This window comes from Panthera onca, chromosome B2 (genome assembly GCF_046562875.1).
Source record: "Panthera onca isolate mPanOnc1 chromosome B2, mPanOnc1 haplotype 2, whole genome shotgun sequence".
Lineage (NCBI taxonomy): Eukaryota > Metazoa > Chordata > Mammalia > Carnivora > Felidae > Panthera > Panthera onca.
The window spans coordinates 136,362,695-136,378,955 of record NC_138343.1 but is presented as its reverse complement, the minus strand read 5'-3'; the positions used below and the strand labels follow the sequence as shown (position 1 = coordinate 136,378,955).

Genomic DNA, 16,261 nt, shown 5'->3' with positions numbered 1-16,261 from the left:
GCCTAGTATATCCTTTAACTTTCCTTTGATCTCACCTTTCAGCGTCCTTAGGTTTTAGATTTGCTTCGTAAGAAAACATTTGGCTATACTTTGTTGGTTTTAAGCATTTATCTAATCAGAAAATCTCTGACTTTTCAAGGACAGGGTTAGTTCATTTAAATTTACTGTGATTACTGATATGTGTAGACTTCTATCAGCTTGCTTTTTGGTTTTGGTTTTTGTTCTCCTCTTTCTATTCTTTTTTTCTTCTTTTCAACCTTTAAGTGGTTGAATAATTTTCCCCCCAATATCTACTCTTTACCACCCATACCTAAAAATTCTTTTTTTTCTTTTTAATGTTTATTTATTTTATTTTTGAGAGAAAATGCATGCACATTTGAGAACGGGAGGGGCAGAGACAGAGGTAGAGAAAGAATCCCAAGCAGGCTCTGCTGTGCCAGCATGGAACCCAATCTGTGAGATCATGACCTGAGCCAAAATCCAGAGTCACATGCTTAACCAACTGAGCGATTCAGAATCCCTAAGTTTAAGTTATTCTTAACTAAAATACTATGTTTTTGGATTGTAACACAAGGATACAAAATGTGAGAAAATGATTCCAGGTTTACCTGGAATACAATAAATGTGAAAATAACCATAATATTCCAAAACTGAAGAGTTAGGAGCAGCTAATTTAATCTTACCATATATCAAAGTACGATATTACAATAATTAGAATAGTTTGACATCAGCCCCATAAATAGATGAACAAAAAATATTACAGAATAAATATTCCAAAAAGAGACCCCAGTATTTAAGGAAAATTGATTATGGTAAAGGTAACATTTCAGATCAGTGGATAAAATAATAAGAAAGCAATAGGTGAACCACTTGAAATATGATAAAATCGATGTTTTATCCCATTCTTTCCAGGAAGAAAAAAAAAAAAGCATCACAGAGGTACCAAGTATTTAAGCCTGAAAAGTTCTGGATATATGGGTATTTAAAAAAAAAAAAAAAATCTTAGGATGGGAAGGATCTTTGCCAGTATGCCCCAAACCCGGAATTTTAGTTTCTGTAGGACCAAAATGAAAAATGAAACAGTTCTGTATGACCAGAAAAATGGAACTAAATGAAAAGACACAGACAAATAGAGAAGAAACTGTATAAATCACATGACAAAGAATTAATTCCCTTAATTTCTACAAATCTTTTGTAAATCAGTAAGAAGAGGTCACAGAATAGAAATATGGGCAAAAGTAGGAAGGGACCATTCAAATGAGGAGAAATACAAATGGCCAATGAACTAATGAAAATATATTTGGTTAAACATTGGTTAAATAAATGCAAACAAAGACGAAATACAGCTTTTCACCTTAAATTTACATACTTAAAAATGTACATGCGGGGCCCCTGGATGGCTCAGTCAGTTGAGCATTGGACTCTTGGTTTGGGCTCAGGTCATGATCCAAGGGTCGTGGGATTGAGCCCTGCATTGAGCCCAGGGTCTGGCTCTGTGCTGAGCCTGGAGCTTGCTTAAGATTCTCTCTCTCTCTCTCTCTCTCTCTCTCTCTCTCCCCCTCTCCCCCTCTCCCCCTTTCTCCCCCTCTGCCCCTCTCGCCCTGCTAGCATGCTCGCTCTCTCTCTCTCTCTCTCTCTCTCTCTCAAAAATAAATAAATAAATAAAACCAAAATGTGCAATCTGACTTTATAGATTAAAGCAAAAAAAGTAAAGCATTAAAAATATTCAAATTAGGGAGTAGGGAATATGCAAATTTCAAAAAATTAATTAAAAACTAAAAATATTAAAATTGAACAGAATGAGAATGCTTTTCTAACTGTAAAAGTTTATAGTAATATGCTTGGTTTTATTAAAAAGTATTACTGATCTAATACATAATGCTTTTTTCCCCCCCCTAATGGTGGTATATAAATGAACTTGACTTCTAAAGGAACCAAATCAGAGGGAGAGACTTCAAGGTTTCACATCTGGTAATAGTTATTATTTAGAAGGCTGTGATTGTGCCCTACCCCTAGAGACAGGGAGGAAGGGAAGGGACAACCTGATACGCAGGTGGCACAGGTCAGGATTAAAAGGGGGTTGTGGGGGTGGGGGTGGGAGGATAAGGGCACAAATTCCAGGGCCTCAGGGCCTGGGAAGGGAATATAAATGAGCAAAGCACGCCTAGTCAGGGGCTTGGCAAGCTGGTCTCATGTCAGAGAAGCAGCAGTTACTGAGCTCCAACTATTGTCGTATAAGAGTTTACAAGCAGCATTGCTAGACCTTCCAGACAAGGGACATTTGGATTTATATCTAAAACATCTCCACTTAATTTTAAAACTTAGTGCCAAAAAGAAGTCGGACTAAGTTCTTAGACCATCACTTTGGGGCTATTCTTTCAGTCTTCCCATCCTGGTATACCACCAGCAGTCAAACAGGCGACCTAGGGCAAGATGCTTGAACTTGGCCTCAACCTTTCTGACAGATCAGTTTTCTTACAAATCAGTTTCTCATCTGTAAAATAGGGATCTTAATAGTGTATTCAGGGGCTCCTAGGTGGCTCAGTCGATTAAGCACCTGACTTCAGCTCAGGTCATGATCTCATGGTTTGTGAGTTGGAGCCCCACGTCGGGCTCTGTGCTGACAGCTCAGACCTGGAGCCTCCTTCGGATTCTGTGTCTCCCTCCCTCTCTGCCCTCCCCTGTTCACTCTCTGTCTCCCTCTCTCTCTCTCAAAAATAAATAAACATTAAAAAATTTTTTATCGTATTCAGCTTTTAAAATTCTGAGGATTTTAATGCAAGTAAGGCTCACAGTAAGTGCTCAAATAGCAGTGACTATAATAATTAACAACAACCACATCCTTTGGGAGGAAAGGAACTCCTGACATGCTGAAAAGTTAAGTTTGAGATAGCGCAGGGCAGGGCTGAGCTCCCTGAAAGCCTGGGTACTCACACCCAGCAGATCCTTCCCATGGCCACGGGGATTCTTCATACTGAGTAAGATCCTGTCTTTGCCCACGAGTGGAAGGATTTGCTGAGGATACTGCTATAAAAAGTATAAATACTGGAAAATGTGGTAGCGTTTCACTGAATTGAAACTGATTATTGTTTGTTTTTAAGTATCTATGAATTCCCTCATCTTTAGTCTAATGAGTTTCCAGCATAGAAAATACTGATTTTCCTTTTTTTACAATTAGAGCCATTTGAAGAGATTATTTTTCCAACTGTAGGAATAACAGGAGCCCTGTTTACATTATTATTACCATGAGAAGGATCATTTGCCTTCAAAATTCAGAGTCGATCTGAAATTAACGAATGTTGATGGGGGAAAAAAAATCTTCCATTGAACGTAGATGTCGGTGAGGTTGTACCCTCCACTCGGGGTTTGCGTGATTCAAGATGGCTGGAGTTGTGTGCCCATAAGCACACCATTTCTCAGTGCCACTTGCCTACAAAATGGTCATATCTGTCATGACCATATTTTTAACTAATTGGACTTCTGTATGTATCAAAGAATAACCAGTCCCTTTAGTTCCCCACCTACCCCAAATAGGTTCCTTCTCTTTGTGAAGGGACATAGACGTAAGGGCATGTAATGCTGTCTCCTAAATTACGTGGTATCTTTCCTCATAAAAAGTTTAAGTTATTTTCAACATTATCAGCTTTTGAAGGAGCAGAAAGTTTACCCAATATAAATAATGAAATGCTTTATAAAGAAATGTTTTATTTAATGTTTAGCATTTCCAATCCTCACTAATCTTCTAAAGAATGTTCCTGGCAAAAGTGATTACTTTTCTAGTATTTCCAAATTAAACAGCTTATGTAGCCCCACCCTAGGGGAACTCTGGTGACAGGCTGCCTTACTTCCTATTTCCTAAGTAGGAGAGATGACGGGTTATCAAACCTTCTAGCACATAATTATCATTATTCTGTTCCTTCTGTCAGTGCCTTCTCATCCCAAGGGGAAAGGGAATGAAATTTGAACTGTATTCTTAATCATTTTTTGTTTCCTGTGGTCCAAGTCTTATGTTTCAAAATGACTGAATCAGTCAAAGAAAAATTTACTAGCTGAAAAACGGAACCAAACCACATAGAAAATACATCCTAACATCTGCTTTTGATGCTTCTTAATTTTTGTTTCTCTAAAGCTGTGGATTCAATTAGTGAAATACGACTCCTCTTAGATTTTAAATCTTAGATTCTGAATATGTGTCTGCATGTAAAAGTAGTTAAGCTGTTCTTAAGCTCTAACATTTCAGTTGTCATTTTTCCAAGCAGAAATTTGGTGTGAGCTATTGGAAAAAAAAAAAAAAAAAATCTCTCAGTTGGACAAGAGTAACCTGCGTAGAAGGGTGAGGTGGTGCCCCTAAAGAACTCACCACATGAGTCTCCAGGCTGGACTTTGAAAACAAACCTTTGCTAAAGAGCAAAGCAGAGGCGAAGTGAGTGGGTCCCACAAGAGTCAGCAGATCGTGGCCATGACCACTGTTTTGTCAGCTGGGACAGGTCTCACTGGGGACAGCTTTCAGCCTGGTACACTGACTTCCTTGGGGTCATTCTCTGCGGGTCCCTCTTGACCTGCTATTTCATCCTTACCAGAAGAGCCAGGATCTTGCAGAGTTTATGTTGGGTATATGGTGCATTCTCAGATGGGAGAGAATCTGTTTCATGCAGAAATTTACGGGCTTCAGTGCTGAAGAGTGCCCATGCACCCCATACCTCCCACCTTCAGGAAAATCACTGTTTATCTGTACGAGGCATTCCTGGGGGAGTCGGATATATACTAAACTGAGTGTCACTGGTCTCCCATTCTGAAGGTCCTGTGAAATGCAAATTGCATACTTTAGACCAATGGCATCCCCACTGTTCTGTATGAGCCATAGTCTCTTGCTGGGAAGACGGATCATCTTAAAGGAAAGGAAGTTAGCTGTGAGCTAAGGTGGCTCAGAATCTGGGAGAAGATTATAATATCACCTGTGGGGTTCACAGTTTCTGTGCATTCACTGTACTTCAAGAAGCGATACCAACATTGCAAAGTTCATGATCTCTACATTATCTCAAACACTTTGCAATTTAATCGTAAAATTCTAATGAAGAAGACAGAACGGTAAACAACTCCATGTATTTCCCTGAAGATTTAGTGTAGAATTCTGAAAATAAGAGGAAGAGAAGGGTCTTTGTGAGAAGTCACGTTGGATGACTGGAGCGGCCAGGTGCCATTCTTTGGTCAGATTTGATAGTGAAGATCCCAAGGTCTGGAGCCGGAGGGCAGGACTGCGCCTCTGTGGAAGCCACCTATAAACTGTCTTTCTCTGCCCTCACACTCCAGCCACACTGGCCCCTTCACTGGCTTGCTGTCTTTGAGATGCCAGATTTCTTTCCCCTCATGGTCTTTGCTCCCGCTGTTCCCTCTGCCTGGAGGGCCCTCCACCTCACCTAGGTCTTTGCCAGGCAGGCGGTTTCTCAACATTCAGGGCTCAGTGCAGTTGTCTCTTCTCCAGGTGTTTTCCCTGACCAGCCTAGGAAACCTTCCCCTTCACATTCTTTCTCCGCCGCCCCCCCCCACCCCGCCACCACCCTTTTTTGTATGTTTATTTATTTATTTGGAGAGAGACAGAGACAGTGCAAGTGGGGGAGGGGCAGAGAGTGAGGGGGAGAGAGAGAGAGAGAGAGAGAGAGAGAGAGAGAATCCCAAGAAGACTCTGTGCTGTCAGTGCAGAGCCTGACGCGGGGCTCAAACTCATGAACTATGAGATCATGACCTGAGCTGAAACCAAGAGTTGGACGCTTAACCGACAGAGCCACCCAGACTTTCCAGTTTCATGTTCTTTGCAGCTCTTAACTTACCTTGTTTGTTTATTGTCTGTCTCCCCAGCAGGGCCCTTGTCTGGCTTCTTGGCAGAATATGCCTAGAACAGTGGCTGACACACAGCACATGCTTATGTAATAAGTAGTTAGTGAATGAGTTATATGAAGATTGTGTAATTTATCCTCTGACATATACATACATGTGAGGAGAAAGGCTCTCGTTCTGAACTGATGCCATCCTGGTAACGCACTATTAGAGGGCCTTTCAAATTCCATCAGAATAATCAAGCAGGAAAGATGAACTCTTGCCTAGGTAATGAGTAATTACTCCTGTCTTTCTCCTTTAGCCAAACATTATCCAAGCCACCAGTGGCACCAGATGACAGTGGGGTCTGGTCTGGGTGGTGACAGTAGAGGAAGTGAGATCTAGAGTTATATTCTCATGGAAAACATCCTGGAATATCTGGCGACCACATCAGTCAGCTAAAAAGCCTAGCCTCTAAGTAGACAGTTTCCCCCTCAAATATTTGAGTATAATCATCTATTTATTGTTCTCCTTTCTGCAAATACCATAAATCCAATGGGTTTTGTGTTACCTTTTTTTTTTTTTTTCCATTGTGGTTTCATGTCCGAATGGATCTACTTGGGTATCATTATACAGACCACACTAAAGTAGCATTTACTCCATTTGGTTAAGGTTTTTCTGTGGGGAGTATGACTCTTGAATTCTGCCTCATTAAAAGCAGGGAACAGCCCAAGAGAAGGAGGAGAGCCACGCCGACCTCACCGCCAGTCAGAGCCCCGGTGTCCAGGAATGGCTGGCCCAAGCACGGACTGCATGGGCCCACCAGCGACAGAGCAGTCTCCAGCAACAAAAAGTAAAGCATTTCTGACCTCTCTGCCAAGCAGACACCTTGAGAGAAATGTTTTAGATGGACAAGTTACTTCTGGACTAAACACAAAGCCCCCCTTTATCTTCTCTTTGGACAGAAACGAGGCCTGGCTAACTGTTTCAGCATACTTTCTTATGAGCACTAGAGTGGTTGGTCCTTTTCTTTAAGAAAAGCTTGTGCTCAGGTTTACAAATCGCGTGACTCAATGATAATCTGCCTTATGAAGGTTACCTACCCTATTTTCACCTTTGCCCTAATTTGAGCCTATCTTAGGAAGGCCTTTGAGAATTGGCTGAGTTACATGTTTTTTAAAACTCTATTAAAACCGCAATTTATTTTTCACTTTTATGTAGATACCATCACAAAATAGGATTGCAAATTATTGGATAGTGAAACAAACAAGCTTTGTTGAGTAAGAATGATTTCTCATTGATACCTTCTCATTGCTATGCTATGGGGCATAGCAAAATCTTTTATTTTCTCAAACAGAAAAGACATTTTTTCATAAGTAGTAAAAAAGCAAAACAAATCTATTGATTGTTCAATTTATCAAGGAAGTGGGGATTTCAAGGATTTGTCTCAGTCAGAATAGGCAGTATTGTGCACCACTTGAGGGCGCCATTGTCCAGCAGAATTTTTTTTCCTTTTTTCTTTTTTTTTCCCCCACGGATTTCCTCCCCCCCCCCCCCGCCACAGGATTTTTCGGATATCTTTTATCAAAGTCAGAGAAAGGTATAGAGTATTTTGGAGGCATGTTTGTGCATTTATCTAAACCACACCTTTTATGCAACGTCCAAACTTGTAAACTTAACTACAGGAGTTGTCTGAGAATTTTCGAGACATAGAACCATGATTATAGGGAACAATCACAAAGTACCTAATGTTTTCATTTCTCCTTTTCCTTGAGCAGGAGTTGGAACAGGAATTAGCAGAGCAGAAGAGCCTCCTGCGGTCAGTAGCCAGTCGTGGAGAGGAAATTCTCACCCAACACTCAGCTGCAGAGACCTCTGCTGGCATTGGGTATGTTTCAAAACACTTTCTCCCAACTTGCCCTGATTGGAAGAAATGTAAACGTCTCACTCAAAACTTTATTTTAAGCATCTGCGAAAATTTAGGCATTTTGTTTTCACTTTATGATATTAAATTTACTTGCATTTAGAACCTTTGCTGTGCAGCGTGAGTGTAGCTAGTAATTATGATGGCTGATGGCCGACTTGTTTACCCTCTTTCCAGGATGCTGAGCATGTCTATCCAAAGAAGATGCTTATGATTTTATTTTTTATTATTTATTTATTTATTTAAAGTTTGTTGATTTGAGAGAGCATGAGCAGGGGAGGGGCAGAAGGATAGAGGGAGATAGAGAATCCTAAGCAGGTTCGGCACTGAGCCAGGGGCTTTATCTGACAAATGCAAGATCGTGATCTGAGCCAAAATCAACAGTCAGATGCCTAACCAACTGAGCTACCCAGGCACCCTAAGTTAATTTTTTAGAATCAAATAAGAAATGCATTCTAAAATCAGGTCCAGTGTGTTTCCAACTCAACGATTATAACCAACTGCAAAAGTGTTTTCTGTAAAAGAACTTGTCTATCCCAGCATCACTCTGAAAAATACATGCATGTATGTGCCTTCTAAATGTCTTGATTTTTCTTGATGATGTGTGTCTATAACTTCTACATGGAAAGTCATTGAGTTTTGAGAACTGGTTTGGAATGTGAGACTGAAAGTCTCATACACAGAAAAGCGTTAAAAGAAAAATTAAGGAAGTTGGAGAATTTTCAACTTGAAGATGCTGGTTTAAAAGGCAGGAAGGAAAAGGAACCACAAGCAGAGTTGAAATCTCCCTGCGTTTTGAGTCAGGTCTGGGTTTTACACCAGCTCTACAGATGTTACTGTGGAAAAGTAACTCAACTCTGAACTTCAGTTTGCTCATCTCTAGGATTAGAGTGATAATCGACCACCTCCATTTTAGAAGGGTTACGAAAGCAGTAGATACAACTGAGAGAATATGTATGGAAAGTTTAAAATCCAAAACATTAAAAGTAAGTTTCAGTGAAACCTCTGTGTTCACGTATTATAAAGGTTATAATTAAGTAGTATCCTTTGACAACCATAATGTGGCAACTAGCTTTAACTCCACTGACTCCAGTGTTGTTGTTTCTGAACATTTATTTGGAGGAAATAACCTAAAGGAGGGAAATACATATTATGGAGATGACTTTTGAAATATTATTTATAATACCAAATAATAGAAAAGATGGAAATACCTACCAGTATAAAAAAGCCTAGGAAAAATTTTATGCATATGTAATCTTAACAAAAAATTATATAACAATACCAGAAAATGTGTATGTGATTCTAAGTTAAAATATGTTATAAAATTGTATGTATAGTACATGTGTGGACAAAAAATAGACTATAGAATGTAGATTATCAAAACCAACTTTGGAGGGGCACCTGGGTGGCTCAGTTGGTTAAGCATCCAACTTGGGTTCAGGTCATGATCTCACAATTTGTGAGTTCGAGTCCCTCATTGCACTTTGCGCCGATAGTATGGAGCCCCTTTGGGATTCTCTCTCTCCCCCTCTGGCTCTGCCCCTCCCCCACTCTCAAGCTTTCTCTCTCTCAAAACAAACAAACAAACAAACAAAAAAACCCAACTGACTTTGGAGAGGATAGAATTGGAGATTTTTCTTTTTTTTTTTTTTTTTTTTTTGCAGTTTAGTCAATGCTCATGTAATGTTACTGACATATAACATCAGTGTTGACTATATGTATATATGTGTATATTTACACGTGCAAATGATAGAAACCAAACTACAAGGCAATTGCAATAGACATTATGACAAAATATATAGGAATTAGTATGTCATTCGAGAAAAGAAAAATGAAACAAAAAGTAAAAATATTGATAAAACTAATATATATCAATTTAAAAGAGTACAAATGGAAACTATTATGACATCGATAGTCAGGAATTCCATTAAAATACCCTTGAAACTGTAAAAATTGTGTTAAAATAATAAAGGAGTTTTAAAAATCTTGATTGTTTATCATGCTTAAAAATGCTGATGAAGCCATAAATACGTGTGACTGTATAAATCCAAAAGGAGAAATGCTGTTCCTTCCATGCTGACTCTAAGTCAAGACTTGCCTTCACTTTTCATTTTCTATTCTGTTTCCAATTCTTCTAAAACATTTATTCATCTTTCATAATTTTCTGAATATTTTTGCCAAATCATATTTTTACAAAGAACCCATTCACACATAGCCTCCTCATCATATGAACAGTCACAAAAAGCAGAAGTAGGAATCTTCTGTAACTTTCTTGCCATGATATTTTTCTTTCCTTGGCCTTTAGCTTTGGAAAGGGCCCAAGTGAAAGACAAACAACTATAAATTCCTGTCTCAAATACAAAAATATTTTAAAGAGAAATTTGCAGGGCAATACTGCTTTATACACAAGATGCACTTTACAGACTGATTATAAATTTTTAAAGTTTTATACAAAATCTTTCGAAACGTCAGTCTGTTTGATTACAGTTCAGCCATGCGCTTCAAGCCTCTGGGTAAATAAGCCAAACAAACAAACAAACAAATGTAAATTAAGCAATACCCAGAAACCAAAAAAATATATATGTATTTTTTAAAAGAGCAAAATAACATTGCTAGGGAAAATAAAACTTGTATTCAGACTTTAACTTATTAGCTGATTTCTAAGACTATCATATATGAATTGGTTTATGTAAGAAAACCCCAATAGGAGGGGCATGGCTTGCTTCATGGGTACAAATTTAATATGTAAAGAATAAGTACGACGTGATATACAGAAGCATTGATGGAGGGGCCTTCTAAGATAAGGAAACTCAATTGGATATTAATATAAATATCAAAGGGAAAGAATATTTTTCAGGGGAAATGAAAGGCTTTGTTCTAATCAAAGACAGATTTGCTGGTGGCGCTTTATATGTGTCAATGATTAAGTAAAACAATATAAAAATTTACTATCCCCTGGTTTTGTACTAAATTATTATGCAAATATAAATGAATTAAAAATGATGCATTACAGGCCATTACAAAAGACATCACAATAAAGAAATCCAATTTCGTAAGAAATTTAAAACTTGCTTTTTGTTTAAAAAGCATTTTTAAAAAACACACAGAGAAGTCCAGAGACTAATATGATAAACAAAATTAGATATACCAACTTGATTTTAGCACGTTTTCACTTAATATTACTTTTTAAAATCAATCCATGCTGATACATATAGATCTAGTTCTTTCATTTTAACTGCTTAATAGTATTTTATCTTGTGAAAATAGTTTGTTCACCCATTTTTTTATTGTTGGGCATTTACCTTCCTGCTACTTTTTTTTTTTTTTTTTTGCTATTATTAGTGTTGTTGAACTTAACCTTCCTGTGTGTCTCTAAGTGCACAGGTGGGGGAGATTCTCTATTGTATTCTAGAAGTAGAACATCCTCATTATAGCCTTATAGATAACTTTAAATTTTTTTTTAACATTTATTTATTATTGAGAGAGAGAGAGAGACAGAGCATGAGCATGAGAGGGACAGAGGAGGGGGAGACACAGAATCTGAAGCAGGCTCCAGGCTCCGAGCTGTTAGCACAGAGCCCAACATGGGGCTCGAACCCACAAACCGCGAGATCATGACCTGGGCCGAAGTCAGACGCTTAACTGACTGAGCCACCCAGGCGCTCCAAGATAACTTTTAAAGGCTTACTTCAACAGACTTACCGAAAGAAACTATTGTATTCATTACTTATTCTGACAAGAGTAGACTTTGGGGTAGTGTATAGTATTATCCTGCCAATGAACTTGTTATTATTATTATTTTTTTTTTTTACTTAAGCAAAAGTTCTGTCAAAATATTAATTACTATCTAGCATGTCTTTCAGATGACATGGTTCTAGTTAGGTCTTTAAAACTCCTGACAAATGAGGATCTACTGGAACTTGGGTCCCCCAGACTGTAATCATTAGGTCCCATTTATTGAGTGGCTATTATGTTTGAGGTAGGGTCATAGGCATTATGCCTGTCTTCTCTAAATGTAATTCTCATATTTTTGCAAGATAGATACTTTCTTCATTGTAAAGAGGGGATAATTGAGGCTCCAGGGAGTGAAGCAGATTACTCAAAATCACAAATCTAATAATGTGCTGGAGCAGAGATTCCCACCCAGATCTGTCGCACCCCCAAAGCCGATGTCCTTCTCTGATGCCACCTGCTGCCTGTCATTAAAGATGATACTTCAGTGCCTTCCTTCCACCCTCTGTACTTCTATTCCATGTCCTGAAACCTTGTCTGGAGCATTTTCTTTGGACACAGGATAAAAACTCTCAATAGACTAAGCAACATTTTTAGAGTTTTTAGATTACTTTGCAGGCTGTTTGTTAAAGGACAGTAGTCTAATTGTATGTACCCTTTCACATTCTAAAAGTTACAGTTATTTTTTTTTCTTTAATACTGAGCTGTTTTCAATGAATTGTTGGGTTATTATTGTGCTCATAGTTCAGTTAATATGAGAATATATTTATTTGTCTCAAGTTTTCTATTTAACTGATATTTTTAAAGGGTAAGCTAATGACTACAATAATCTAGTTCCAATTTTAGAGGCCAGATTTAGTATATACAATAAGTTTCCTAGAGCTTAATGCCTTTTTGCACACATTGTAAACTTAGATTATTTATTCTTCTAATAGCGAAAAACCTGATGTGTTATCCCAGGAGTTGGGGATGGAAGGGGAGAAATCAGCCTCTGAAGACCAGATGAGAATGAAATGGGAAAGCCTACATCAAGAATTTAGTACCAAGCAGAAACTACTACAGAATGTTCTGGAACAGGAACAAGAGCAAGTGGTATCCCAACGTTTTGCTTTTATATGTTAACCAATACAAAAGATGGATAGCTTATGCAAATAGAATATAACTGTGCAGTAATCTATGCATTATCAATTCTAAAATGAGATGTAAGTTATTCATATTTTTCTTAACAAGCATATTTCACATTTCCCTAAATAATTATGTATTTATATGTGGACATTTATTTGATTTCTAGATACTATTTTTCTCAGAGATGATTAATAGCTGATGACTCATTAGAATAAACCATTACATTTTTAGCACTTCCCCCTTTTTTTTCACGACCTTGAGAATTAGGGTTGCAAATCAAGGATACATACATCTAGGACAAGAGAAACTCAACACAGTTGGTTATTTTCTGGAAGTAAATGGTCAAGTTATCTTATTTTCCATTGCTGTCCCCACTATTTAATAGTGTCAGAAGATCTTAATGAGAAGCATATTGGTACCTCAGTGGATCCAAGAGGAAGGAGAAGCCAGTGGTCAGCTAGAATGGTCACTGATCCACCTGTAGGCTTGTTCCCAAGATGGGTAGATACTGTGTAATGTTGGACTTGGTTTCACCATGCAAGGCACATCCAGTGGAATTGAATACAGCTACAGAAGGTTCCAGGTAGATAATAGCTATTAGTTCACTCTAAGCAGAGCCAGAGAATAGTTCAGAGTCAGAGGAATCCACCCTGGAGAGAGCTAGTACATAAGGTGGGAACCCAGGCAGGCCTGCAATATTTACCACAGCTATGGCCCAGGATTTTGAAGCTAGAAGCCTAATCCTGGGTCCTGGGCCAGCAATGCGCATCTGGGCCATTCTTTGATGCCAGTATTATCACAATAAAGTCTAGGTCCTTTACTGTGGATCTGAGGAAGCTGCTGTTTGCACTCCTCCGACTAGGACTAGCTTCAGGGCTGGGAGAGACTGAACCCAGAAGTGAAAGGGTGTCAGTAACTGCAGGGCATCTGGGGAAGGAAAGGCAGGGGCTGACAGAGCAGGCACGATAAAGCAGGTACAGCTTGTCAGGATTACCTGAAATACGGTAATATTCAGGATACGGCCTGAAGGTCACAGTGTGTCCCCTTATCTGTGGGGAGCCATGTGTTAGTGTTCCATAGCCATTCCTGTCTACCTCACTTCACAAACCCTTATGGCATGCCACCCTTTCTTACTCCTCTACTCTGGCCAGGAGCCTTCTTTGTCACTGTCCACAGGAATAGTCACCAACACCAGCCCTGGGGAACATAAAGCATTCCATCTGTGGAGGTAGTTATCGCAGAATCATCTTCTCCCCTGACAAGTGGTGCCTCATACCTTTTGCATTGACCTCCTACCTGCTTAAATTAATCCTTCTTCACATCCTTGATCAAATATTTCTGACACTTACAGCCTGAATTCTTGATTCCTGACGTAGCTTTCCTGGACTTGACTTCTGTCTCACCTTCATGTTAGAGTATTTCCCCATGCCTTTGACTATATGGGATATTTATAGTCTTTTCTGACTATCCTAAGTCAGACAAATGTAAGGCATTTGTAGGCATATTCATGTTTCCTTACTATTTTCCATTCATTAAATGCCCAACCCCTGGAATCTACCTATTGTCCATCCAGCCTAAAGCATCTGTGTGATTCATCCAACATTGCAGACTTCCTGGGTGTCTCCTCCATTACCCACTCTTACCTCAGAGACCTACTTTTTCTGTCCATTCCTTGGTCACCCCAACATCTTCCATGTAAGGCTATTGGAAAGGCCCTGCCTGCTGCCACCAACATTCCCACATGATTCCTGAACAGTTAGAAGTTTACGTTCAGGTTCATATCTCATTGCCCTTTGGAATTGGAAAAGGAAAGCATTGAATGTACTTTATTTTATAGCATTTTTTGCATTCGAGTGCTTTCTTTCTGTAATTACTGGTCATTTGTCCTAAGTGCCTCCTGGGTGGTTTTCTTCTCTTTGGTGTGAAGAGGAAAAAGGTGAGGAAGAAGCAGTTTGAGAGCTTCCAACAAGAAAGGGGATGATCATTTAGTGAGTATATTTGGTGTATTAAGTGTTATTACTAGCAACACTCCGGTGAGGTTGACCTTATCTCTACTTTGTGGATCTGTAAACTAAGGCTTGAAGAGATAAGATGATTTCTCAGGGTCTCGCGGCTGAAAAGAGGCAGAGCTGGGATTTGAATGCAGGTCTGTCCAACTCCGAGTCCCTCCCCCATTCCTAGGAACCTGTAACCCAACCAAGGAAATAGTTTATACATTTCTGAGAAATTAGGCAACCATGGTAGGCTCCATAAGCAGGAATTAAAAAGGAAGCCGAAGTGAAAAAAAAAGTAGAAAGCCATTGTAGTAGGTGTGGAATTTAAGGTGATAGATTTTAAAGGGTTTGTGGTGGATGTTCTAGCTACAGCAGGAAATGAGTTGGGCATGTTTAGAGGATAATGAGTAACCAGCCTGAAAGGCAAGGTGAGAATGAGACATTCTATAAATTATGGGAGCGGGGTTTGTTTGGAAACATTATTCAAAAGTTTGAGTAGTAAGCGGTATCATGTCCTTGTCAGGGAGACACTGTGTGTGCCTGTAAGAGTTTAGGAGAGATGAAGTGAATAGGCATCAGCCTAGGTCTGGTATCTAGGAGGGATGATTTCATCATGAGTAGTTTGAAACCAAGAAGACCAGTTGAGAGGAAGGCTGTGATAGATTTCAGGCATTTTTCCCACTAGTTTTGTTGTTGTTGTTTGTGTGTGTGTGTGTGTGTGTTGTCCATCAGTGGAAATGTTACCATTAATTTGGTCACCATGTGTTAGAAGACATGGTATGTTGAAGAAGTCCTATTTCTCTAGAAGAGGTTTCTATAAGGACGGTTTTTCCAGCATCTGCTTCAATGTGCAATTCTAAATGACGAAACCCAAACATAGTACGTGGGCCCTTGAATAAGTGCCCCTGTTTACCTACAGCTCTACAGCAGGCCAAATCGGCTCCTGTCTGGCGTGCCACTGTACAAAGGGGATGGGCAGACCCAAGACAGATCTGCAGTGACGTCTTTACTGGATGGATTGAACCAGGCGTTTGAGGAGGTCTCGTCCCAGGTAGGGCTACACTGTTGGTCTGTTCATGCATCTTGGTCTCTGTGAGGTTGGCCCACCTTTGGGCATGAACGGCAGAGACCCTACACTAGTGATTAGCCCTGAAAGGCAGAGCCGCTGCACCATGGCATCTCATCCTGGTATTTTTCTTTGATGCCTCAGACACTGTGATTCATTCCGTGTCCCCCTCTTTTTTCAGGGCGGGGGGACAAAGAGGCAGAACATTCACTTGGAACAGAAGTTATATGATGGGGTCTCCGCTACCTCTACATGGTTGGATGATGTGGAGGAACGCTTATTTGTTGCCACAGCACTTTTACCAGAAGAAACCGAAGCTTGCCTCTTCAACCAAGAGGTACGTTTGGCAGCTGGGGTCTGTGAGTATGTGATATTACAAAGCACTTGAAGTTTTGGTATTGGATAAAGCAGTTCTGGTAAAGTACAAATCAGGCTTATTTCCAAGCAGCATAACGCAGAAGAGAACTGCCTAATGTAAAAAGCTCCCAGAGGTATTCATGAGTTGCATGTTCATTCTTTATCTTGTGTATGTAGCAGGAGGAAAATAATGGAGGACTCTTTGTAAAAAACTTGTTGTATATCACAGATTTTCTACATATGAAACAC

At 39.4% G+C, this 16,261-nt stretch overlaps 1 protein-coding gene across 18 annotated transcripts in view; it reads left to right on the top strand.

Moving 5' to 3' along the window:
- Window positions 1–16,261, top strand: part of SYNE1 (spectrin repeat containing nuclear envelope protein 1) — a 470,951-nt gene that overhangs the window by 332,460 nt on the left and 122,230 nt on the right. For 14 of the 18 annotated variants that reach the window (XM_078447468.2, XM_078447472.2, XM_078447473.2 and 11 more), the window contains 5 exons: window positions 6,533–6,667; window positions 7,593–7,702; window positions 12,406–12,562; window positions 15,509–15,640; window positions 15,837–15,992. In XM_078447468.2, the coding sequence (XP_078303594.2) occupies window positions 6,533–6,667; window positions 7,593–7,702; window positions 12,406–12,562; window positions 15,509–15,640; window positions 15,837–15,992 (690 nt within the window). The remainder of the gene's footprint in view (window positions 1–6,532; window positions 6,668–7,592; window positions 7,703–12,405; window positions 12,563–15,508; window positions 15,641–15,836; window positions 15,993–16,261) is intronic. The other 4 variants (XM_078447476.2, XM_078447475.2, XM_078447471.2 and 1 more) reach the window with 1 other exon arrangement.